Genomic DNA, 27,718 nt, shown 5'->3' on the forward strand with positions numbered 1-27,718 from the left:
ACCAATTTGTAAGTCGCTCTGGATAAGAGCGTCTGCTAAATGACTTAAATGTAAATGTAATGTAAATGAAATAGTATGCCCACAATGCAAATCTGAAGTCACAGCCACAGTGTGATTTCTTTTGTCAAATTAACTAATTATATTTTGTTGAATTTATATAACACTCCAACCTTGTTCAGCATATTCTAGTCCAAATATGGAATGATTCCACTTTTTCTAATCATTTGCATCACTTTCTTTGAGGAACTTTTATTTTGAAGGCAAACCGCAAATTGTACAACTGTGGCCAATCCTCATTGTGGCTAGCTTCACATAGGTGTCTCGACTCTCACACCGCAGTTGCTTTTGGTGTGGCTACTCGCTGTCATTTCCATTAAGACAGAGGGCAACGCGGCAGAACAGACTTGGTGAGCCGTGATTTAAATCTTTAAACGTCTGGATATTTGAATTAAGTGCTTTTGTTGCTTGAAAGAGGAACATTGTCGGCCCGGCAGTCATTGCCATAAAGTACGTTAGCTTAACTAACGTTAGCGTTTCTCGAGGAGTTGGCTAGCTAACGTTAGCTAAACTAGCGAATCAAAAGAGCCTAGCAAAGTCATATTTTTTTACAATTGGAAAATGTTGGATCTTTTAATTAGAAACATTCACACGTTATGTTTTGTGGTCAGTCATAGTAGATAACTAACGTTAATAGTTAGTGGCTACAACCTTGCTAGGTAACGACGTTGGTTAGCTAGCGTAGTAGCTGGATAGTTAGCAAGCTAGCTATCTGGTGTGAGTGAGAATGTAATTGAAGCAGGTCCTTCCTCTTTGTTTAATAGCTTAGTCAAGTTATCTAGTAGACTATATAACTCATATGAAGTTACAGACCAACAGTTGTGAGAATAAAGCAGTTTCTAGCTTGTTAGCTAGAAATATTTTTGGAAACCAACGTCTAAAGGATAAAGTGATTGACGTTTTGCAGGACGACTGGTACATGGTCTGGTCCTATTTTTAACCGGGATTTCGTTTAGAGAACCAGTAGGCTCCTCAGAAAAGAACTTGGGCGGGTTCGCATTGGGCGATGAAGGGGAGTGGAGAATGTTTGAAGTATGGTAACCTATGCGGCTCCACAAAAGCGCTAACATCCGGTTTTCAGGGTTGCTGTCAGAGATACATTTGAGGAGATAGGGAAACTTAATTTTAATCATACAAGCCCCCGCCCCGTTGTCTACTTTGCCCATGCGTCGGCCACGGGCTGAGTGGTGCATTCTGGGAGATTCCGAGACTTGGCGAGCTCTTGTTCAAGGAGGGAATGGCAGTCAATTGGACGTGACATTACCTACTTTTGAGAAAAATGGGCAGGTTTCTTGATCCATAGCCTGACTTTGAGAAGTGAGTGCGTGACGATGTTCTTATCAACAAGTGACGCAGCATGACAATGTGAACGCGATTGATCAACAGTCTGCTAGCTGAGGCGTTATGTTTCTCCTGTCATCCAATGTGATATCTATCTCATTTCTCTAATATCTCTAAGTATTTTACAACTTCCGTTTCCACTGAAAAACGGAAGTAGGGACTCTGCGTAGGCGTCATTCTACACTTGCTTATTCTTGCTGGCTTCTCAGAGGTCATAGCAAGACCTTGCAAGAATAAAGCGCTGACCTTGGCGATTTCCCTTCAAAATATAAGTCACGCAAAGATGATTAAAAAATATATACAAATGGCCGACGTAACATTTTATTAGGAAATGTTAGCAGACTTGAAATGTTTAACAATATCATAGTGAATAGTCATAATAGCACAAATAATATTATAACATTGACATATTTTTTTAACAGCATTAAAATGACAGATTACTGGAGTTATGTTAACAGTAATTAAAATAACAAAACATAATTTATAATAATATTGCTATTATTATACATTTTAAATCCCATTGTTATTTAGCCCATTTGTATTACACTATGTTCCGTATGTTTTTCATTTTGGGCCTGCACGTTAACACTAGAAGCTTATTACTTAAAATAGATCAATTGAAAGTGTGTTCACAGCTCCAATCCAGATGTGTTGGTCATTACTGAGACGAGTGTTTTGAATACTGACGTTAACCTTTCTGACGTTATAACCTTTTTCGGCAAGACAGATCTTCCAAATGTTTGGGGAGTGGCAATCTTTACCAAGGATCACCTTCAGTGCTCGGTTGTCTCAACCAAGTCTGTACACTAAAAATGTGATTAGCTGGTTTTATGCATTAAACTTTCAAATAACTTATCTGTTGCTGGGTGCTTATCGTCCTCCATCAGCACTGGCCTGTACTCTATCTGCCCTAAAGCTCTATCCTGGCCCCTTACACGAAGTCTGAATTTGTCCTGCTTGGTGACTTAAACTGGGACATGCTTAAACCACCTGACCAAGTCTTAAAGCAATGGGACTCCCTGAATATTTCTCAGATTATTACCAATCAAATCAAAGTTTATTTGTCGCGTGTGCTGAATAAAACAGGTGTAGACCTTACAGTGAAATGCTTACAGGCTCTAACCAAATGTGCGACAAAAAGGTGGGTGTGGGTGTAAGTAAAGAAATAAAACAACAGTAAAAAGACATTTGAAAATAACAGTAGCAAGGCTACATACAGACACCGGTTAGTCAGGCTTATTGAGGTAGTATGTGCATGTAGGTATGGTTAATGTGACTATGCATATATGATGAACAGAGAGTAGCAGTAGCGTAAAAAGAGGGGTTGGCGGGTGGTGGGACACTGCCGATAGCCCGGTTAGCCAATGTGCGGGAGCACTGGTTGGAGCACTGGTTGACTCTAAACACTCAGAAAAGGCTACTCACCTCTGTTATCCTCACAAATAATCAGTCTGGTGTTTTCTGTAATGACTTTAGTGATCACTGTTTTACAGCCTGTGTTTGTAATGGCTGCTCAGTGAAACAACCTGTTCTGATTTGTCAAACTTTAATGAGCAAGCCTTCCTTCATGAACTGGCCTCTGTTAAATGGTATATGATCAGCTTGGACCTTTATATTTTCAGTGGTATTGTTAACAAACATGCCCCCATAAAGAAAATAAAAAACAGGTTTGACTGTGATCTTGCAGAGTTACTCCACCTCAAGAATTGCATTTGAAGGCTAACCGCAAATTCCTCATTGTGGCTAGCTTCACAACACTTAACTCGGTTCATTGACCCTCAGTAAGCCAGATGAAGCTCGCTGGCTGTTTATAACATTAGCTTTGGGCAACAGGGTTAAGTAGCCCGCCAGCTATTTATTTTCATGAACTGAAGTTAAATTTCAATAGGTGAGCGATAAGTGGCAACCTAGCTAATAGTTACTCACAGGGATTCCTAAATCATTGCTAAGAATAATGAAAATTACTGCAGTTTCTTTAGATCATTGTTTTCAGGCTGGTTGTGTTGGTGTTAGCTAGGTACCAAGCTAAAAATATCTACCCCAGAAGTTGCGGTCGAACAAATTATGCTTTATTACCAACGCGGTTTGTGGGCGGTGTTTGCTTGTTTGCAGATGTTTTTGCACCACTTTGACAGTGCTACTTTATTTTTTTTGACACACAAAGACGCAAACAGCGTTCCGTAGGATATATGTTGTGAAGCTAATAGCAGTGACACTGTTACTGTGTAACTCCGGTAGGGCAACATCTGAAAAATAGCCCAGTTGGTAGTGTGTACCGGTGCTCGACTAGTTGGCGAAAACCAACATCACCTACGACAGAGAACGATCGATTGTCAAGGGCATGAATTCCATTATGTTGGCTTTAATGGATTTCGCCTTTGAGTTGTCTTGCTGAAATGTTATTTTTCAAATGACTGCTCGATCCACACAGCAGACATTGTGTGGACTTGGTTAGGAATGCTGTGTTGCATATGCAATGCAACATTTTACGTGCTGTTATTACGTCATGTACCAACGTTATACACATGGCAGCTGGGACATCTGTTTTTAACATCGGCCGATACCGATTTTGGCATTTTTAGCTATTATCGGCCAATTCCAATATGTTCACCGATTTTTATCGTGCATCCCTAATATTTTTATTGGACATATAAAGAAATACAAATGGAACAGATACATCCTTTTATACCCTATACTTGTGGAAACACCTCACTCCCCTTAACAACAAAAGCAGCATACAATTGTCTATAATAGTACATGAATATACAATAGCAGTCAAAAGTTTAGACAACTGTTCATTCAAGAGTTTGTTTTTTTTAAACAATTTTTTACATTGTAGAATAATAGTGAAGACATCAAAACTATGAAATAACACATGGATCCCTGTAGTAACCCATAAGTGTTTAACACGTCTAAATATATTTTAGTGTTTTCAAAGTAGCCACCCTTTGCCTTGACAGCTTTGCACACTCTTGGCATCCTCTCAACCAGCTTTATGAGGAAGTCAGTTTTCATCCGTCTTGAAGGAGTTCCCACACATGCTGAGCACTTGTTGGCTGCTTTTCCTTCCCTCTGCAGTCCAACTCATCCCAAACCATCTCAATTGGTTTGAGGTCAGGTGATTGTGAAGACCAGGTCATCTGATGCAGCACTCCATCACTCTTCTTGGTCAAATAGCCCTAACACAGCCTCGGGGTGTATTTCGGGTCATTGTCCTGTTGAAAACCAAATGATAGTCCCACCAAGTGCAAAAACCAGATAGGATGGCGTATCGCTGTGGTATCCAGGCTGGTTAAGTGTGCCTTGAATTCTAAATAAATCAGTGTCACCATTACACCACCTCCTCCATGCTTCATGGTTGGAACCACACATGCGAAGATCACCTGTTCAGCTACGGTGCATCTCACAAAGACACGGCGGTTGGAACCAAAAATCTCAAATTTGGAATCATCAGACCAAAGAACAGATTCTCCCTGAACAGTTGATGTTGAGATGTGTCTGTTAGTTGAACTCTGAAGCATTTATTTGGGTTGCAATGGCTGAGGCTGGTAACTCTAATGACCTGATCCTCTGCAGCAGAGGTAACTCTGGGTCTTTTCTGTGGCGGTCCAGTTTCATCATGAGACCCAGTTTCATAATAGCTAGCGTTTGATGGCTTTTGCGACTGCACTTGAAGAAACTTTCAAAGTTCTTGACATCTTTCACATTGACTGACCATGCCTCAAAGTAATGATGGACTGTCATTCCTCTTTGCTTATTTGAGCTGTTCCTGCCATAACATGGACTTGGTCTTTTACCAAATAGCACCATCTTCTGTATACCAACCCTACTTTGTCACAACACAACGGATGGGCTCAAACGCATTAAGAAGGAAAGAAATTCCACAAATTAACTTTTAACAAGGCACACTTGTTAATTGAAATGCATTCCAGGTGACTACTTCATGAGGCTGGTTGAGAGAATGCCAAGTGTGTGCTAAGCTGTCATCAAGGCAAAGGGTGGCTACTTGAAAGAATCACAAATAAAATATATTTTAATTTGTTTAACACTTTTTTTTTTTTTTGATTACTACATGATTCATTCGTATGTCATTTCATTGTTTTGATTTCTCTATTAAATGTTATTTGTGGAATTTCTTTCCTTATTGTGGTTGGGCCAATCAGTTGTGTTGTAGGGTAGGGGTGGAATACAGAAGAGAGCCCAATTTGATTAAAGACCAAGTCCATATTATAGCAAGAACCGCTCAAATAACAGAGAAACTCCGACCGCTTTCCACCGCTGGAGAAAGTGCATTTGTTATAAAAATATCATTTTTATTAGTGTTGCACCTCAACCGTCCTATTTATGCTATTTGTATTCTTCCGCCAGTTTTGATCCTTGAATTGGACACACAGACCAGTTCCCTACATCCTCCCACTGCCACGAATTCCTCCATGTTTCGAGTAATCCTCTAATCAATTGATTATCTTGGATTGAGCCGACCTTCACATACAATTCCGGTAACTCCATAAAAGACAACTCTACCATTCCAATTTACAATATCGTTTAAAAACAGAACAGTTTTTTCAAACATCTTTTCCATAAATAGTTTTTTTTCAACCATCACATTTCAGTTCAACTATAATATTTGTTATCTTTTCAGGGGGGTGAAATTGTAACCAGCTCTTCAATGCTTGTTTGAAAAGGAGAGATTTTGTAAAGGTTTCATTTTCAATTAATCGAAAATGAGACGTGGTAAGTGGCACGAAAGGGCAATTTTTAAACAATGGATTATTTCTCTCAGTTATCTACTTGAGAACCATTTTGGGTTCAAGTAAAACTTTTGTATAAGTGAAGCTTTGAGGTTTATTGCTTTTATATTTAATAATCTCAACCCACCCATTTCATATTCATTATAGATAGACACGCTCTTGTCTGGTTTAGCATCTCAGTTGAAGCGAAATATTTTTTACTCGTGTGATTGGAAAACGAATCATCAGGATTAGGCAGCGCCATAAGTGAGTAATCCGAGTTATGATATGACTAAGGAGTTAATCTGTGTAATTTTTCCATAAATAGACAGGTATTTAACTCTCCATGGTTGCAGGATCTTGTTTATTGAAATTCATTGTGGAGCGCTCATTTATATATTTTGTGATAAGAATACCAAGTATGTCTACTTCACCATTTTATAGGTAAACTGCAGGGTAATGCAAAAGTTGTATTTTTTAAAGATCCAATACGTAATATGATGAATATTGAATTGAATGATCTCTGAAGGTACATTTAGAGGTACCCCCAAACAAGGGGATTTGCTGAACCTAAACTCAGCAACAAAAAGTAACATCCTCTCACTGTCAACTGCATTTATTTTCAGCAAATTTATCATGTGTAAGTATTTGTATGAACATAAGATTCAACAACTGAGATATCAATTTAACAAGTTGCACAGACATGTGACAAACTGAAATGTAATGTGTCCCTGAACAAAGGGGGGTAACAGTCAGTATCTGGTGTGGCCACCAGCTGCATTAAGTACTGCAGTGCATCTCCTCAAGGATCGCACCAGATTTGCCAGTTCTTGCTGTGAGATGTTACGCCACTCTTCCACCAAGGCATGTGCAAGTTCCCGTATATTTCTGGGGGGAATGGCCCTAGCCCTCACGCTCCGATCCAACAGGTCCCAGACGTGCTCAATGGGATTGAGATCCGGACTCTTCACTGGCCATGGCGGAACACTGTCATTCCTGTCTTGCAGGAAATCACGCACAGAACGAGCAGTATGGCTGGTGGCATTGTCATGCTGGAGGGTCATGTCAGGATGAGCCTGCAGGAAGTGTACCACATGAGGAAGGAGAATGTCTTCCCTGTAATGCACAGTGTTGAGATTGCCTGCAATGACAACAAGATCAGTCCAATGGTGCTGTGACACACTACCCCAGACCATGACAGACCCTCCACCTCCAAATCGATCCCGCTCCAGAGTACAGGCCTCGGTGTAACGCTCATTCCTTCGATGATAAACGCGAATCTGGCTATCACCCCTGGCGAGACAAAACCACAACTCATCAGTGAAGTGCTTTTTGCCTGTCTTGTCTGGCGTTTGATCCCATAGGTGACGTTGTTGCCGGTGATGTCTGGTGAAGACCTGCCTTACAACAGGCCTACAAGCCCTCAGTCCAGCCTCTCTCAGCCTATTGTGGACAATCTGAGCACTGATCTGAGCACAGTAGAAAGGCCTCTTTTAGTGTCATATGTTTTCATAACTGAGACCTTAATTGCCTACAGTCTGTAAGCTGTTGGTGTCTTAATGACCGTTCCACAGGTGCATGTTCATTAATTGTTTATGGTTCATTGAACAAGCATGGGAAACAGTGTTTTAAAACCCTTTGCAATGAAGATCTGTAAAGTTATTTGAATGTTTACAAACTATCTTTGAAAGACACGGTCCTGAAAAGGGGACATTTATTTTTTGCTGAGTTTATATTGTACTGAAAAAAATGCAGTTATAAATGATTTTGTCCTAGTTAAGAATAAATTGTCCTCCAGTAGACTTTCTTTAAATGTCCGATATCCCCGTCCGCACGGAATTTCTTGTGAGTTATGTGAAGGCCAATTAGATGATGATCAGATTGCATGCTCTCCTATCAATACTTTTTTAAAACATTTTGATTCAGACAAGGAGGTAGTCAATCGGTCTAGCTTGATCAAGTCTCCATGTATATCAAGTTAAACTTATCAATGTCTATTTGTCACGTGCGCCGAGTACAACGGGTAGACCTTACAGTGAACACAATGCAAATAGTCCAGGTAGCCATTTGATTACCTGTTCAGGAGTCTTATGACTTGGGGGTAAAAACTGTTGAGAAGCCTTTTTGTCCTAGACTTGGCATTCCGGTACCGCTTGCCATGCGGTAGTAGAGAACAGTCTATGGCTGGGTTTTTATAGGGCCTTCCCCTGACACCGCCTGGTGTAGAGGTCTTGGATGGCAGGCAGCTTAGCCCCAGTGACGCACTGGGCCGTACGCACTACCCTCTATAGTGCCTTGCGGTCAGAGGCTGAGCAATTGCCATACCAGGCAGTGATGCAACATGCTCTCGATGTTGCAGCTGTAAAACGTTTTGAGGATCTCAAGTCCCATGCCAAATCTTTTTATTTTCCTGAGGGGAATAGGCTTTGTCGTGCCCTCTTCACGACTGTCTTGGTATTTTTTGATCATTCTAGTTTGTTGTTGATGTGGACACCAAGGAACATGAAGCTGTCAACCTGCTCCACTACAGCCCCGTTGATGAGAATGGGGGTGTGCTCGGTCCTCCTTTTCCTGTAGTCTTCAATCCTCTCCTTAGTCTTGGTTACATTGAGGGATAGGTTGTTATTCTGGCACCACCCGGCCAGGTCTCTGACTTCCTCCCTATAGGTTGTCTCATTGTCGGTGATTAGGCCTACCACTGCTGTGTCGTCTGCTAACTTGATGGTGTTGGTTGTCCCTGGCCATGCAGTCGTGGGTGAACAGGGAGTACAGAAGGGGACTGAGCACGCTCCAGTGTTGAGGATCAGCGTGGCAGATGTGTTGCTACCTACCCTCACCACCTGGGGTTGGTCCGTCAGGAAGTCCAGGATCCAGTTGCAGTTGCAGAGGGAGGTGTTTAGTCCCAGGATCCTTAGCTTAGTGATGAACTTTGCGGGCACTATGGTGTTGAACGCTGAGCTGTAGTCAATGAATAGCATTCTCACGTAAGTGTTCCTTTTGGCAAGGTGGGAAAAGGCAGTATGGAGTGCAAAAGAGATTGCATCATCTGTTTGGCTGTAATGCAATTTGGGGTGCGGTCTAGGGTTTCTGGGATAATGGTGTTGATGTGAGCCATTACCAGCCTTTCAAAGCACTTCATGGCTACGGACGTGAGTGCTACGGGTCTGTAGTCATTTATGCAGGTTACCTTTGTGTTCCTGGGCACAGGGACTATGGTGGTCTGCTTGAAACATGTTGGTATTACAGACTCAATCAGGGACATGTTGAAAATGTCAGTGAAGACACCTGCAATTTGGTCAGCACATGCCCGGAGCACACGTCGTGGTAGTCTGGCCCTGCAGCCTTGTGTATGTTGATCTGTTTTAAGGTCTTACTCACGTTAGCTATGGAGAGCGTGATCACACAGTCGTTCGGAACAGCTGATGCTCATGCTTGCCTCGAATCGAGCATAGAAGTGATTTAGCTCATCTGGTAGGCTCGTGTCACTGGGCGGCTCTCGACTATGCTTCCCTTTGTAGTATGTAATAGTTTGCAAGCCCTGCCACAAGACGAGCGTCGGAGCCGGTGTAGTATGATTCAATCTTAGCCCTGTATTGACGCTTTGCCTGTTTGGTGGTTCGTCGCAGGGCATAGAAGGATTTCTTGTAAGCTTCCGGGTAAGAGTCCTTCACCTTGAAAGCGGCAGCTCTACCCTTTAGCTCAGTCCGAATGATAACTGTAATCCATGGCTTTTGGTTGGGGTATTTACGTACAGTCACTGTGGGGACGATGTCCTCGACGCATTTATTGATAAAGCCAGTGACTGATGTGGTGTACTCGGAAGAATCTCGGAACATGTTCCAGTCTGTGATGGCAAAACAGTCCCGTCGTTTAGCATCTGCTTCATCTGACCACTTTTTTTATAGACAGTCACGGGTGCTTCCTGCTTTCATTTTTGCTTGTCAGCAGGAATCGGGAGGATTAGGATAGAGGATAGAGTTGTGGTCGGATTTACCAAATGGAGGGTGTGGAAGAGCTTTGTACGCATCTCTGTGTGGAGTACAGGTGATCTAGAATTTTTTTCCCTCTGGTTGCATATTTAACATGTTATGGAAATTTGGTAGAACTGATTTAAGTTCCTCTGCATTAAAGTCTCCGGCCACTAGGAGCTCTGCCTCTGAGTGGTTTCCTGTTTGCATTCAGTCAGCTGTATAAGGAAATAAGCAGTCTTCGTGCCAGCATCTATTTGTGGTGGTAAATAAACAGCCACGAAAAGTATAGCTGAGCACTCTCTAGGCAATTTATCACAATATACTCTACTTCAGGCGAGCAACATCTAGAGACTTCCTTAGATTTCGTGCACCAGCTGTTGTTTACAAATATGCACAGACCACCCCCCTCCCACCCTGTCTTACCGGAGTGTGCTGTTCTATCTTCCCGGTGCAGTGTCTCCTGATAGCTGAATATCCATGTTGTCATTCAGCCACGATTCCGTGACACATAGGATATTAGTTTTTGATGTCCCATTGGTAGGATAATCGTTTTCGTACCTTGTCTAATTTATTGTCCAATGATTGCCCGTTGGCGCGTAGTATTGACTGTAATGGCAGCTGTCCCACTCGCCTTCTCCAGGTCCTGACCAGGCATCTGTCTCTTTGTCCTCTGTACCTGCGTCGCGTCCTCTTGTAAATAACAGGGATGTCGGCCCTGTGGGGTGGAGTCGTGTTAATGCAGAATTGTCTTGCTGAGTTTTGTAAATGTTGATTTTAAATGTTTGCAATTTCTGCTCGGCATCAGACTAAGTTTGTGCTTCAGTTGTACTTCTAAACTCAATTCACAACAATTCACAAATTGCATTCTATCAGCAGACGGGGCTCTGAATGATGTGTAGCTACTTTTCTGTTATAGTCTGGCAACACGAGAAATCTTTCTCAGGTAAATTGCAAGATTAACTTTAAGCAAAACATTAGGAAATGTAGCTTTCTTTGATAGGCCTAAACATTAGAAATGTGATAGCCATGCATCAATTTAGGAAAAAAATGCTTTTCCATCGTAAGCTCATTCACTTACCAGCAACTCCAGACTCCACAAAGACACAGGTTGTAGACATGCTGCTGGATAGCCATTAATGCGTCAAATCATTGTTCGTTTGCATATTATCTCTCATTCACATTCGCTTGTAAATGTCCAAAATCACCAAAAAATTACATTTTAAATAGCTTCTACTTATAGGTATAACTTTATGCGCTGGATTCCCTCGTTAGCATATCAAACTAACAGCCTCCTTGGAAATTCACTATTGTGCTAATTTTGTTAGCATTCTGGTAATAGATGCCCAACGGGCTTGTTGGCATTTTTTGGGCGCCCCCTTGTGTACTAAGCTGTTAATAGTGTAAATCCCTTGATGGTGTTACGATGCCCAACCCTAGTATTAAAGAGCTGAAAGGTATAGACATTTTTGTTTGTATGTTTAAGAAACACTTTTTTACCGAAACGCATCAATTTATAGAGTGGAAACTAGAGGTCGACCAATTATGATTTTTCAACGCCGATACCGATTATTGGAGGACCAAAAAAAACCCGATACAGATTAATCGGCCAATTTCATTTAAAAAAAAATATTACATTTTATTTATTTGTAATAATGACAATTACAACAATACTGAATGAACACTTATTTAACTTAATATAATGCATCAATAAAATCAATTTAGCCTCAAATAAATAATGAAACCTGTTCAATTTGGTTTAAATAATGCAAAAACAAAGTGTTGGAGAAGAAAGTAAGTGCAATATGTGCCATGTAAGAAAGCTAACGTTTAAGTTCCTTGCTCAGAACATGAGAACATATATAAAGTGGTGTTTCCTTTTAACATGAGCCTTCAATATTCCCAGGTGAGAAGTTTTTAGGTTGGGCTATTTCTCTCTACTATTTGTATTTCATTAACCTTTCACTATTGGATGTTCGTATAGGCACTTTGGTATTGCCAGTGTACCAACAGCCACCCTCGAAGCAGCACTACCCATCGCTACACAAAAGCCGCGACCCTTGCAGAGCAAGGGGAACAACCAGTCCAATTCTCTGAGTGAGTGACGATTTAAACGCTATTAGCGTGGACCTCGCTAACTAGCTTGCCATTTCACATCGGTTACAACGAGCCTAATCTCGGGAGTTGATAGGCTTGAAGTCATAAACAGCTGCTGGCAAACGCACAAAAGTGCTGTTTGAATGAATGCTGACGGGCCTGCTGGTGCCTTCCATCGCTCAGTCAGACTGCTCTATCAAATCATAGACTTAGTTATAACATGATAACACACATAAATACAAGCCTTAGGTCATTAATGTGGTCAATTCTGGAAACTATCATCTCAAAAACAAGACGTTTATTCTTTCAGTGAAATACAGAACCGTTCTGTATTTTATCTAACGGGTGGCATCCATAAGTCTAAATATTCCTGTTACATTGCACAACTTTCAATGTTATGTCATAATTAATTTCACCTGGTTTATATTGCCTGCTAACCTTGATTTCTTTTAGCTAAATATGCAGGTTTAAAAATATATACTTCTGTGTATTGATTTTAAAGGCATTGATATTTATGGTTAGGTACACATTGGAGCAACGATACACACCACATCAATTATATGCAACGCAGGACACGCTAGATACTACACATGGTTGACGATATCACTAGTTTAACTAGTGATTATGATTGATTGATTTTTATAAGATAAGTTTAATGCTAGCTAGCAACTTACCTTTGCTTGTTATGCGAATGCAATAAGCCGTCTCCTCGTGGAGTGCAATGAGAGGCAGATGGTTAGAGCGTTGGACTCGTTAACTGTAAGGTTGCAAGATTGAATCCCCCGGGCTGACTGTCTGGAAATCTGTCGTTCTGCCCCTGAACGAGGCAGTTAACCCACCGTTCCTAGGCCGTCATTGAAAATAAGAATGTGTTCTTAACTGACTTGCCTAGTTAAATACAGATGTAAAAAAAACAACAAACGGCCAAATCAGTTTCCAAAAATACCGATTTCCGATTGTTATGAAAACTTGAAATCGTCCCTAATTAATCGGCCATTCCGATTTAATCGGTCGACCTCTAGTAGAAACTCTTAATTTGGCTATAATACATAGGCCAACACCAATCACCCACAACCAACTATCTTATCCTTTCCCAGGCCTTGCAGGTAGCCAACCGCATGTTACAACACAATAAAATGCAACAGCAACAAACCATATATTCAAAGTCCATTTTGCCAAAATGACTGCTTTTCAGCTGATTTCCCACCCTTTATGGGCCACCTAGGGACCTAGGGGTGAGTTCAATTCCATCATTAGTTGTTTTTAAATGGACACTTGGTGGGGTAGTTGTTCCAAGTTAAATGTGTTTTTTTCATACTGTAATTGAGCGATCTTAGCTGTCAGATTGTAAATATTTTTGCCAATTTACCTTCACCTTGTGCAGAGCTAGGGGTTGGAAACGCATGCAGATGGAATTAGATTGCTTTAGCCACAGTCATGGAGTTCGCTAAATATTTTCATAAAGAAACTGATAAAACACACAGGTGTTATATCAAGGTGACCTTACAAAGTTAAGGACAAAGAGCAAGAGTGTCCACAACTAAAGAATCATTGTGGGATCTGAAAAGACACTTATCCCCAAAGTATGATGGTGTACTTAGTACCTGCGCATGCTAAAATAAATTAGGTGGGTAGATAATTGTCATTGTAGCAACGATTTTTATAAACAAACGTTTTGTTCTATCTATACAATAGGCCATTATTGATTTTGGCCCATTAGGCCTGGCGTATTCCCACGTTCAAGGAGTTTTCTGTTTTGATCGAGTTATTTTGCCTAAAAATCTTTTTTAGGCCTACCTATAGAAAAATAATCTTTGCCCAGACTGGCAAAAATGGTGTTACACATCCCCAGTGGCTCTGCAAGTGTGGAGAGGATATTCTCCGCTGCTGGCCGGCTCTCCAGGCACCATCGCATTAGCATTAGCCTGAAGCCACAGACTGGCAAAACCTGTGTTTCTAAAAATGAATTCAAAGGCATCAACAAGTTATTTTTTGTTGAATTTTTGTATTTAATTATATTTAAATACAGAGCCTATATGCAAAATTTTCACACCAAAACAAATACGTTAATACATCTTTATCGCTTATAATATACTTTAAATGATTCTCTATGAAACTAGTATAACATATATCGATAATTGTGCACATTGTCCATAATTTTCACCCTAATTATTAATTTACAATGTACACAGGTCAAGAATTTTATTCTGAAGGAATCTAAAAATCCATGACCCAGAAGTACTTAGTTATTCTCGCCTGCTTCACAGTGGTCCTGCTATGTTAGATTACAAGTATGGATATGCTCAAAACATAGGTGTAGCTTCAGGAAGGGATACATGTTCTTGTAGATAGAGGAATATATATATATTGTTAAAATGGGTTCTTAACTACCTTTTTTTGTTTACACATAACGTTCTCTCCAGCTATTTCCATACTAGCTAACATGATATCTAACTTGTCAAGAAGTAGCTAGCTAGCTAAGCATGCAGCTAGCTTGTCACTCATGTGAGCAGGTTCCTGTATTTAATTTGAGGTGGGAGTAGTTGCCTCAATTTTATGATGAAAATAAGCAGGCAGATTCATTTTACACTGACTGATTACCCTTCCATCAATTTATCCTGCTTATGATAAGACAAACATATCAGTTTCTGTCTAGAATAACACACTTTAGCGATCGGATAAACATAAGAATCCCTGTGTCCTTCATAGCCCACCCGCATATTACTATTTTTACACAACTCACTGCTTAAATTGGCCATGTATTATTGCAAATGCCCAACAGTTCACATCCAGCTGCACCGGCATAGTTGAGCCCAACCTGTGTATGTTGTCATGAGTAATGACGATTCTGATGCTACAAAACACATACTAGACTAACATTGCCAACACTCGCATTAACCAGAGCGCTCAGTCATCTCTTTGACCAGTAAAGCAAACATAACACAGTTCAACATTGTGCATGCAGTATTCACATCCCTGGAGGATCAGTGATGACACTCATTAAATAGTACTTTCATTCCTTTAAAACCAATTTAATATTGACAGTTGTCATTACTCTGTGTATATGCAGGTGCTGGCTGTGACATATGTTTGCGTTACCCTGTTTTTTTTTTATGCATCAAGCTGTCCCTTTCACTCTGTTAACTCATTACACATTGCCTATATAATCACACAACCTCTCAATCTTTTGCAGGTTAGGAAACAAACACCGCTGACAAGTGAAAACCAAAGGCCCCCTGGAAAAAGTTTTCCTGAGGATTATTTGACTGCAGTTTGGTTGAAGTGAAAGGAGTCTCCATCCCACTCTGTGATTGTTTTGGAGAGACAGGCGAGTTGTGTGTTAAAGGACTGCGATGCATCGCTTAAGGACTTGCGCTGCCCGGCTGCGGCCGCTGACAGCCTCTCAGACTGCTCAGAACTTTTCACAGCAGAGGCGTGTGGCCGTACCAAGGACTTTTCAGCCATTTAGGTGCTACACTGCGCCTGTGGCTGCCGAGCCTTTCCTCAATGGAACAAGCTCCAATTATGTGGAGGAGATGTACTATTCGTGGCTCGAGGACCCCAAGAGTGTTCATAAGGTAAGGCCCTTTACCCCCAGAGGAGTGGGGTGTTCTCAGGGCATTCAGCTCCTACAGAGTGAGATCTTTCTGTTTCTGGGGGGGGTGTTCACTGACACCAGACATATTCAACGGGTGTTGCGCTTTCAAAAAGGCATCAGTTATTCTGCTCTCTGGCACACTAAGACGCAAGTCTTTTGTTAAGAAATTTAGCTAGATAGCTAGCTAGGTAAACAATGAATCCCAATGCATGACGTAACGTTAGTTAGCAAGCCAGCCAGCTAATGTTAGCTAGCTAGCTTAACAGTACACTGTAACTTCAAATTAAAATACTTTGTCAAAATTAGTTAAGATATGTAGCTAGCTAGCTAAACAATGGACCATAATCACAACTCATGATGTTACTACCCTGCATGAATACAGGTAGCTAACCAACCAGATTCTATAGCTATAACTAGCGAAGCAAATGTGTCTGAGATGCAAAGAATAAGATATTACACATAACGTTAGCTAGCGACCCAGCCAGCTAATGTTAATTTGTTAACAGTACACCTGAAATTAAACCACTTTCTTTCAAAATTAGAAATGTGAAATATCTGAATCTTACCAGTATACATCATGGTTGGACGCCTCTCCTGTGTGATGCCATGCATGGTTGCCTTAGTTTTACGATGTTATCCAGACTGTTGTTTTTTCCATCTCCTTTGCTATAATACTCGAATTCCACTTTCAAAACTCGGTTCTCCAGAAAGTGGAGAGCATACACAACGTTAGATAGCGAGCCAGCAAGCTAACCGTAGCTAGCTAACATTACACTTTAACTTGACATTAGGTTTATGCAGATTTACAATGTGGAATTATATATATTTTTTAAAGCTGCGTTTGACTCTATTACCTAAACATACTGACCAGCTCCAATAGACGGATGCGTGCTATGTGGCAGACCAATCCAGCCCACTCATCTCAGCCAATCATGGCTAGCGGGAAGGCTGCTCACTTTTTCTGTGGCTAACCAGCTAGGCTCTTAATGTAACCATTTTATTCGTATGTACAGATGGCATACAAGTTTGATATTAAAGGCCCAGTGCAGTCAGTGAACTTCATGGTTTAAAAAATATATATTTTCACACTGAGGTTGGAATAATGCTGGAAAATTGTGAACATAATGCCATTTTAGTGTAAGAGCTGTTCGAATAGACGGCCTGAAATTTCAGCCTACTTCGGTGGAATGGAGTTTTGGCGTTCCATGGTGACATCACCATGCAGGAAATTAGTTAAAGGTGAATTTTACCCTGGCTCTGCCATGGCATTTAGTCCCTACTAAATTAGCAACATTACGTTTTTGTCATTAAAACCTCTTAAGGATAGTCAGGTGGCCAATAGCCTCGGGAAATGCATAGCGCCAAATTCAAATAAAACGCGATAAAACTCTAACTTTCATTAAATCACACATGCAGGGTACTCAATTAAAACTACACTCGTTGTGAATCCAGCCAACATGTCAGATTTTAAAAATGCTTCTCGGCGAAAGCATGAGAAGCTATTATCTGATAGCATGCACCCCCCCCCCTTGAACCACCTGAACGAGTTATAAACAAAAGAATTAGCGTAGCCAGCGCTACACAAAATGCTGAAATAAAATATAAACACGCATTACCTTTGACGAGCTTCTTTGTTGGCACTCCAATATGTCCCATAAACATCAAAATTGGTCCTTTTTTCCAATTAATTCCGTCCATGTATACCCAAAATGTCCATTTCATAAAGCAGGTTTGATCCGGAAAAAAACAGCTTTCCAAAACACAACATCACTACAAAACATTTCAAAAGTTGCCTATAAACTTTGCCAAAATATTTCAAACTACTTTTGTAATACAACTTTAGGTATTTTTAAACATTAATAATCGATCAAATTATAGACGGGGCAAACTGTATTCGATAGAGAAAGTAAACAAAACATGCTCCTTTTTCCCTCTTGCGTAACTATCAAAAGTGTAACGTTGTTCCAGGAAGTGCCTCTTCTTCGTTTCACCAATGATTAACTTCAACCCAATTCCAAAGACTGACATCCTGTGGAAGTCGTAGGAACTGTAAAATGGGTGCTATCTAATTTCCCTTGCCAAAGACAATTGAGGGAACTGTCAGGGGGGGGAAAAAACATGTTTTTTTTTTTATTCTGAACAGTTTTTCCTTGGGGTTTTGCCTGCTACAAAAGTTCTGTTATAGTCACAGACATGATTGAACCAGTTTTAGAAACTTCAGTGTTTTCTATCCACACCTACTAATCATATGCATATAATATATTCCTGGCATGAGCAGCAGGAAGTTAAAATTGTGCACGCTATTTATCAAAAAGTAGAAATGCTGCCCCCTATCTCTAAGAAGTTAACTTCTTGCGTCGAGCAATCCCGTATCCGGGAGCGTAATCATAGCCTCAAGCTCGTTACCATAACGCAACATTAACTATTAATGAAAGTCGCAAATGAAATGAAAGAAATATATTCACTCACAAGCTTAGCCTTTTGTTAACAACACTGTCATCTCAGATTTTCAAAATATGCTTTTCAAACCATAAGCATTTGTGTAAGAGTATTGATAGCTAGCATAGCATTAAGCCTAGCATTCAGCAGGCAACATTTTCACAAAAACAAGAAAAGCATTCAAATAAAATAATTTACCTTTGAAGAACTGAGGAGACTCTCAGTTAGATAGCAAATGTTCAGTTTTTCCCAAAATATTATTTGTGTAGGAGAAATCACTCCGTTTTGTTCATCACGTTTGGCTAAGAAAAAAAACTGAAAATTCAGTCATTACAACGCCAAACTTTTTTCCAAATTAACTCCATAATATCGACAGAAACATGGCAAACGTTGTTTAGAATCAATCCTCAAGGTGTTTTTCACATATCTATTCGATGATAAGTCATTCGTGGCAGTTGGATTTCTCCTCTGAAGCAAATGGAAAAATGCACGCAGCTGGAGAATTACGCAATAATTTCGACGGACACCAAGCGGGCACCTGGTAAATGTAGTCTCTTATGGTCAATTTTCCAATGATATGCCTACAAATACGTCACAATGCTGCAGACACCTTGGGGAAACTACAGAAAGTGTAGGCTCATTCCTGGCGCATTCACAGCCATATAAGGAGACATTGGAACACAGAGCTTTCAAAATCTGGGGCATTTCCTGTTTGAAATTTCATCTTGGTTTCGCCTGTAGCATCAGTTCTGTGGCACTCACAGGTAATATCTTCGCCGTTTTGGAAACGTCAGAGTTTTCTTTCCAAAGCTGTCAATTATATGCATAGTCGTATCTTTTCGTGACAAAATATCTTGTTTAAAACGGGAACGTTTTTTTATCTGAAAATTAAGAGTGCCCCCTATATCGAAGAAGTTAATAAATACATACTGTTTAAGAACTGCACTACTAAGACTTTTCACTCCTTCTGCAGCCCCCCAGCCCATTCACTTTGTTGAATGATCTTTCCTCTCAAAAGTAGCTGCCAATGTCCCTCATTGTCCCTAAACACTAGTCTGTCTCCCAATCGGTTGACACCTTTACCAACAATGGTGTGTTGCCCTACGTCCCTTCCACAAAAAGTGTAAAACGGTACCAACACAACCATGTCTTTCCAGTGGACGTGCATTACCAGCGAATCTTCTGCGGGAGGTCCAAACAGTTTGTGGTTAAGATCTACGAGCCCTACACCACTTAAGCCAGTCTTATCCAGCTGGCTGTACACCACAGACGGGACAAGACCATTCCCCCTAAGCACTTGGCTTCTACAGCCCACCAAGTCAAACACCATTGCCATTGTACCGAAGCTGGATAAAGGACCATAAAATAAATATGGATATTTTCGATCAAACCTCAATGTGTCTGCCTTTATCGATTGACAGAATATACACTGCTCAAAATAATCAAGGCAACACTTAAACAACACAATGTAACTCCAAGTCAATCACACTTCTGTGAAATCAAACTGTCCACTTAGGAAGCAACACTGATTGACAATACATTTCACATGTTGTTGTGCAAATGGAATAGACAACAGATGGAAATTATAGGCAATTACAATTGCAAGACCCCCAATAAAGGAGTGGTTCTGCAGGTGGTGACAACGGACCACTTCTCAGTTCCTATGCTTCCTGGCTGATGTTTGGTCACTTTTGAATGCAGGCGGTGCTTTCACTCTAGTGGTAGCATGAGATGGAGTCTACAACCCACACAAGTGGCTTAGGTAGTGCAGCTCATCCAGGATGGCACATCAATGTGAGCTGTGGCAAGAAGGTTTGCTGTGTCTGTCAGCGTAGTGTCCAGAGCATGGAGGCGCTACCAGGAGACAGGCCAGTACATCAGGAGACGTGGAGGAGGCTGTAGGTGGGCAACAACCCAGCAGCAGGACCACTACCTCTGCCTTTGTGCAAGGAGGAGCAGGAGGAGCACTGCCAGAGCACTGCAAAATGACCTCCAGCAGGCCACAAATGTGCACGTGTCTGCTCAAACGGTCAGAAACAGACTCCATGAGGGTGGTATGAGGACCCGACGTCCACAGGTGGGGGTTGTGCTTACAGCCCTGGCATTTGCCAGAGAACACCAAGATTGGCAAATTCGCCACTGGCGCCCTGTGCTCTTCACAGATGAAAGCAGGTTCACACTGAGCACATGTGACAGAGGCTGGAGACGCTGTGGAGAACGTTCTGCTGCCTGCAGCATCCTCCAGCAAGACCGGTTTGGCGGTGGGTCAGTCATGGTGTGGAGTGGCATTTCTTTGGGGGGCCGCACAGCCCTCCATGTGCTCGCCAGAGGTAGCCTGACTGCCATTAGTGTTGGAGTTGCATCAATTCGAATCTGGTATCAGGACAAATATGACTTAGTCACTGATTGTATACTATGTGTTTTTTATTAGCTAAGCAATAAGTGGTAAATGCAATTTTTGCAAGTTTCGTATATACGGGCTCTCTGTCCCACCTCGCAGGGCAAACAGACATGTTCTTGACAAAGATATTATAAATATACCCTGACAGAAATAGTTCCTGCTTCCGAGCAGGCCTGTCAGAGTAGAGACTGGGCGTGGTTTAAACTCACCCAGCCTATTGTTGATTGTTGGCGCAGAGGCTGGTCCCAGCACCCTAAGCGCTTCAGTTGATGGATGTAACTGTTGCTGTGAAGAATATCTATGCGCTCATGCTCGATACTGTTATCTCGCACGTGGCTCCTGTTATCTAACAAAAGACCGTTTGTTCTCGCAACACTACGTTCTGAATGTGGCCCCCCCAACTCATTGCACAGTTCCTGTCTTCATGTTATTCTGTATTTTTCCATCATGAGAAAGGCCCATGGCCCTGAAACTGTTGACAATGTTTCAAGTCAGCTATGTTGCAGAACACATACATACATCCACACAAGCCAACAGCAGATAATATTCAATCACATATATGGTAACGGGCTGTAGTGCATAACACATAATCCTCATATTAGGTACCGAGATGAGATCCTCAGACCCCTTGTGAGACCATGATGCTGGCGCGGTTGGCCCTGGGTTCCTCCTAATGCAAGACGATGCTAGACCTCATGTTGCTGGAGTGTGTCAGCAGTTCCTACAAGAGGAAGACATTGATGCTATGGACTGGCCCGCCTGTTCCCCAGATCTGAATCCAATTGAGCACACCTGGGATATCATGTCTCGCTCCATCCACCAACGCCACGTTGCAACACAGACTGCCCAGGAGTTGGCGGATGCTTTAGTCCAGGTCTGGGAGGAGATCCCTCAGGAGACCATCCGCCACCTCACCAGGAGCATGCCCAGGCGCCGTAGGGAGGTCATACAGGCACGTGGAGGCCACACACACTACTGAGCCTCATTTTGACTTGTTTTAAGGAAATTACATCAAAGTTGGATCAGCCTGTAGTGTTGTTTTCCACTTTAAATTTCAGTGTGACTCCAAATCCAGACCTCCATGGGTTGATAAATTTGATCATTTTTGTGTGATTTTGTTGTCAGCACATTCGCCTATGTAAAGAAAAAAGTATTTAATAAGAATTTCATTCATTCAGATCTAGGATGTGGTATTTTAGTGTTCCCTTCATTTTTTTTGGAGCAGTGTATTTATGTGAGCTGTACCATCAACAAGATGTTGGTTTCAGATATATCCAAATGTTGATTTGGCAATCTAAAATACAGGAGTGTATAATATTTAATGACTCAAATACTGGGAGTTACAGGATAGGCCCTGTTTGTTGTAGCACAGATAATTTTCTACCATCCTTTGCTTGGCGATGCAGTCTTTGTCTTCGATTAGTGGAAACTGGAGTCTCAATGTCCGTGTCCAGTTGCAGGGTGTCCATTTTGAATTTTAGAAAATGCTCAATTATTAAAAAGCTTTTTTGTTGCTTCATGAAGTAATCCGTCAGTCTACGCCGAGGACCAAGACTGCATCGCCAGTAAATCTTTGGTTAAATCACATCTGGTGTTAAATCACAGCTGTAGCTAAGATAACTGATAACATCAATCAGCAGATGATGGGGAGAGGTGGTCATGATGAAATTGCTTTTCCAAAGAAACACATTAAGTTCAGGGAACACTTGTAAAGTTGTTGGAGTGTTGTCATGATCAGGCTGACATTCAGGTCCTCTCGAGTCATCTTCTGCTTGAAGTCCAGCATGTCCAGTCCATCAAGAGGGATACAGTTCACGGGATACAGTTTTGCTACAATGACACATGCAGGAAAAGGAATTGTTTCTCTCCCAAGAATCCACTCCAGAAAGAATCCCATGCACCACACGTTGTAGTCTGTAAGACTGAGCAAGCATAACAACATTAGGGTAGACTAGTGAAAGTACGTAGGCACAGAGATTGCATTTAGAACAATATGTAGCCTCATAGGAAGAAATATGGCATAACCTGAACCTTTGCACAGTGAACAGACCCTAAAAATGTACATAGGTAAGTAGGTAGTTAGTATCTAGCTAAAGCCATGTTTAACAGGCATATATATCTTTTTTATAGTAGTATCAGTTTGAGATTTACAACAGTTAAATTGTTGTATTGTTTCTCCTCACTCACTGTTAGCTACTAAACTTAGCTTGCTGCATAGCCAATAATTGTTTGTTTGGAATCCTTTCTTGCGTCATGCCTATAATTTCGTGATTTTGGAATGCATCCATGTGCATAATCATAACCACTGTCAACCCTTGTTTAGAGGAATCACTTGAAGCCATTGTCTGCTCAGTTTCAGTTTTGCCCAAAAGATTGTTAGTGTACGCCCCCATTCAAAAAAAATTGCCTTGGGGGGGGAAGGGGCCAGAGCTTGACGCAACGCCCCACCCCAGTTGTAGTCTTTCAGAGCCTGGAGAAATGTGTCAGCTTGTGTGTTTAGCAATATCACTGAAAGACGTCCAATTGCCCTATCAAACAAGGACAACCATATACCATGCACAGTAACATAGGCTCTATGTGATACTGATCACACTAAGCGAAATGCTGCCCCCCCCCCCCCTCCAACCAATACCCCGGAAGCTGTCATAGGGTTCCTCCTGGGCAGTGGCGTATGGCAATTTAGCTAGCTAGCTTGCACATGCTAGCTAATTTGTCCTATTTAGCTAGCTTGCTGTTGCTAACTAAATTGTCCTGAGAAAAAACATTAGGTTGTTGTTTTACCTGAAATGCACAAGGTCCTCTACTCCGACAATTAATCCACACATAATGGTCAACCAAATCGTTTCTAGTCCCCTCACCTCCTTCCAGGCTTTTTTCGTCTTTGAACTTATATGGTGATTGGCATCTATACTTTCATATTTACATAAAAGTTTACCACGACAACTGGAAAAACAGTTTGTCTTTCAATCAGGGTACCTGCTTCTATAAACCAATGAGGAGATGGGAGAGGCAGGACTTGCAGCGCGGTCTGCGTCAGAAATAGAAGATCTTCCTATTTTAGCCCTTGGCAATAAAGACGCTCATTGGCGCATTAATTGAATAATATGGATTTCTACATTTATTCTTCAATGCTCGCGCATGCGAAGTGTCCAGTCTGGTCAGCATGTCAGTGTCTTTTAGATATTGTTGTCAGATGTTACTATCAAATACTGAAGTATAATTACAAGCATTTCATAAGTGTCAAAGGCTTTTATTGACAATAACATGAAGTTGATGCAAATAGTCAATATTTGCAGTGTTGACCCTTCTTTTTCAAGACCTCTGCAATCTGCCCTGGCATGTTGTCAATGAACTTCTAGGCCATATTGTAACTGATGGCAGCCCATTCTTGCATAATCAATGCTTTGAGTTTGTCAGAATTGGTGGGGTTTTGTTTGTCCACCTTCTTCTTGACGATTGACCAAGTTCTCAATGGGATTAAGTTCTGGGGAGTTTCCTGGGAATGGATCCAAAATATCGATGTTTTTTTCCCTGAGCCACTTAGTTATCACTTTTGCCGTATGGCAAGGTGCTCCATCATGCTGGAAAAGGCATTGTTCATCACCAAACTTCCTGGATGGTTGGGAGAAGTTGCTCTCGGAGGATGTGTTGGTACCATTCTTTATTCATTGCTGTGTTCTTAGGCAAAATTGTGAGTGAGCCCAGTCCCTTGGCTGAGAAGCATGACACAGGACTGATGGTAGCGCTCGCCTTGTCTTCTCCGGACAAGTTTTTTTCCGGATTCCCCAAACAATCGGAAAGGGGATTCATCAGAAAAAATGACTGCAGTCCAATCCCTGTACCTTTTGCAGAATATCAGTCTGTCCCTGATGTTTTTCCTGGAGAGAAGTGGCTTCTTTGCTGCCCTTCTTGACACCAGGCCATCCTCCAAGATTCTTCGCCTCACTGTGCATGCAGATGCTCTCACGCCTGCCTGCTGCCATTCCTGAGCAAGCTCTGTACTGGTGGTGCCCCGATCTGCAGCTGAATCAACTTTAGGAGACGGTCCTGGCGCTTGCTGGACTTTCTTGGGCGCCCTGAAGCCTTCTTCACAACAATTGAACCACTCTCCTTGAAGTTCTTGGTGATCCAATAATTGGTTAATTTAAGTGCTATCTTACTGGCAGAAATATCCTTGCCTGTGAAGCCCTTTTTGTGCAAAGTAATGATGACTGCACGTGTTTCCTTGCAGGTACCTATTGTTGACAGAGGAAGAACAATGATTCCAAGCACCACCCTCCTTTTGAAGCTTCCAGTCTGTTATTCAAACTCAATCAGCATGACAGAGCCTTGTCCTCGTCAACACTCACACCTGTGTTAACGAGAGAATCACTGACATGATGTCAGCTAGTCCTTTTGGGACAGGGCTGAAATGCAGTGGAAATGTGTTTTTGGGATTCAGTTCATTTGCATGGCAAAGAGGGACTTAAGTCACCACACAGTGAGAGACCGATATGCAGTTAGCCTACTGTTTTGAGGTTAGCTAGCCAGCTATTTGTCGTCCTTAACGTAGGAGACTCTGCTAGCTAGCCAACAGCTAGCCAACAGCTAGCCAACGTCTACCGAATAGGACTCAACAACCCGGTCGCATTCACAGGTAGTATCACATTTTCATTTCATTTCATTACAGTACAACGGTTTGATTTGTTTGATCGTAGCTAGCTACATAGCTAGCTACATAGCCGTCTTTGTATCAAAGATAATTGTGTAGTCTAGAGCGATTTTCTAGGTTAGCTAGCCAGCTATTGTCGTTCTTTTAACGCAACGTAACGTAAACAACACTGCTAGCTAGCCAGCTAGCCCCCCGAATAGCAGCACTGCAGAAACTATTACACTCAACGGAACGACTTGGTTAGTGTAGTGTCAACAACGCAGCCACTGCCAGCTAGCCTACAAAGTCAACAAGGCAGCCACTGCCAGCTAGCCTACTTCAGCAGTACTGTATCATTTTAATCATTTTAGTCAATAAGATTCTTGCTACGTAAGCTTAACTTTCTGAACATTCGAGACGTGTAGTCCACTTGTCATTCCAATCTCCTTTGCATTAGCGTAGCCTCTTCTGTAGCCTGTCAACTATGTGTCTGTCTATCCCTGTTCTCTCCTCTCTGCACAGACCATACAAACGCTCCACACCGCGTGGCCGCGGCCACCCTAATCTGGTGGTCCCAGCGCGCACGACCCATGTGGAGTTCCAGGTCTCCGGTAGCCTCTGGAACTGCCGATCTGCGGCCAACAAGGCAGAGTTCATCTCAGCCTATGCCTCCCTCCAGTCCCTCGACTTCTTGGCACTGAGGGAAACATGGATCACCACAGACAACACTGCTACTCCTACTGCTCTCTCTTCGTCCGCCCACGTGTTCTCGCACACCCCGAGAGCTCCTGGTCAGCGGGGTGGTGGCACCGGGATCCTCATCTCTCCCAAGTGGTCATTCTCTCTTTCTCCCCTTACCCATCTGTCTATTGCCTCCTTTGAATTCCATGCTGTCACAGTTACCAGCCCTTTCAAGCTTAACATCCTTATCATTTATCGCCCTCCAGGTTCCCTCGGAGAGTTCATCAGTGAGCTTGATGCCTTGATAAGCTCCTTTCCTGAGGACGGCTCACCTCTCACAGACTTTAACCTCCCCACGTCTACCTTTGACTCATTCCTCTCTGCCTCCTTCTTTCCACTCCTCTCCTCTTTTGACCTCACCCTCTCACCTTCCCCCCCCTACTCACAAGGCAGGCAATACGCTCGACCTCATCTTTACTAGATGCTGTTCTTCCACTAACCTCATTGCAACTCCCCTCCAAGTCTCCGACCACTACCTTGTATCCTTTTCCCTCTCGCTCTCATCCAACACCTCCCACACTGCCCCTACTCGGATGGCATCGCGCCGTCCCAACCTTCGCTCTCTCTCCCCCGCTACTCTCTCCTCTTCCATCCTATCATCTCTTCCCTCTGCTCAAACCTTCTCCAACCTATCTCCTGATTCTGCCTCCTCAACCCTCCTCTCCTCCCTTTCTGCATCCTTTGACTCTCTATGTCCCCTATCCTCCAGGCCGGCTCGGTCCTCCCCTCCCGCCCCGTGGCTCGACGACTCATTGCGAGCTCACAGAACAGGGCTCCGGGCAGCCGAGCGGAAATAGAGGAAAACTCGCCTCCCTGCGGACCTGGCATCCTTTCACTCCCTCCTCTCTACATTTTCCTCCTCTGTCTCTGCTGCTAAAGCCATTTTCTACCACTCTAAATTCCAAGCATCTGCCTCTAACCCTAGGAAGCTCTTTGCCACCTTCTCCTCCCTCCTGAATCCTCCTCCCCCTCCCCCCTCCTCCCTCTCTGCAGATGACTTCGTCAACCATTTTGAAAAGAAGGTCGACGACATCCGATCCTCGTTTGCTAAGTCAAACGACACCGCTGGTTCTGCTCACACTGCCCTACCCTGTGCTCTGACCTCTTTCTCCCCTCTCTCTCCAGATGAAATCTTGCGTCTTGTGACGGCCGGCCGCCCAACAACCTGCCCGCTTGACCCTATCCCCTCCTCTCTTCTCCAGACCATTTCCGGAGACCTTCTCCCTTACCTCACCTCGCTCATCAACTCATCCCTGACCGCTGGCTACGTCCCTTCCGTCTTCAAGAGAGCGAGAGTTGCACCCCTTCTGAAAAAAAACCTACACTCGATCCCTCCGATGTCAACAACTACAGACCAGTATCCCTTCTTTCTTTTCTCTCCAAAACTCTTGAACGTGCCGTCCTTGGCCAGCTCTCCCGCTATCTCTCTCTGAATGACCTTCTTGATCCAAATCAGTCAGGTTTCAAGACTAGTCATTCAACTGAGACTGCTCTTCTCTGTATCACGGAGGCGCTCCGCACTGCTAAAGCTAACTCTCTCTCCTCTGCTCTCATCCTTCTAGACCTATCGGCTGCCTTCGATACTGTGAACCATCAGATCCTCCTCTCCACCCTCTCCGGGTTGGGCATCTCCGGCGCGGCCCACGCTTGATTGCGTCCTACCTGACAGGTCGCTCCTACCAGGTGGCGTGGCGAGAATCTGTCTCCTCACCACGC

At 42.5% G+C, this 27,718-nt stretch overlaps 1 protein-coding gene across 2 annotated transcripts in view; it reads left to right on the forward strand.

Moving 5' to 3' along the window:
- Positions 1–288: 288 nt before the first annotated feature.
- Positions 289–27,718, forward strand: part of ogdha (oxoglutarate dehydrogenase a) — a 73,377-nt gene continuing 45,947 nt past the window's right edge. For both annotated transcript variants that reach the window (XM_035786422.2, XM_035786421.2), the window contains exons 1-2: positions 289–407; positions 15,387–15,771. In XM_035786422.2, coding sequence (XP_035642315.1) covers positions 15,547–15,771 — 225 coding nt within the window. In that variant the 5' untranslated portion in view covers positions 289–407; positions 15,387–15,546. The remainder of the gene's footprint in view (positions 408–15,386; positions 15,772–27,718) is intronic.

Source organism: Oncorhynchus keta, chromosome 14, assembly GCF_023373465.1.
Source record: "Oncorhynchus keta strain PuntledgeMale-10-30-2019 chromosome 14, Oket_V2, whole genome shotgun sequence".
NCBI lineage: Eukaryota > Metazoa > Chordata > Actinopteri > Salmoniformes > Salmonidae > Oncorhynchus > Oncorhynchus keta.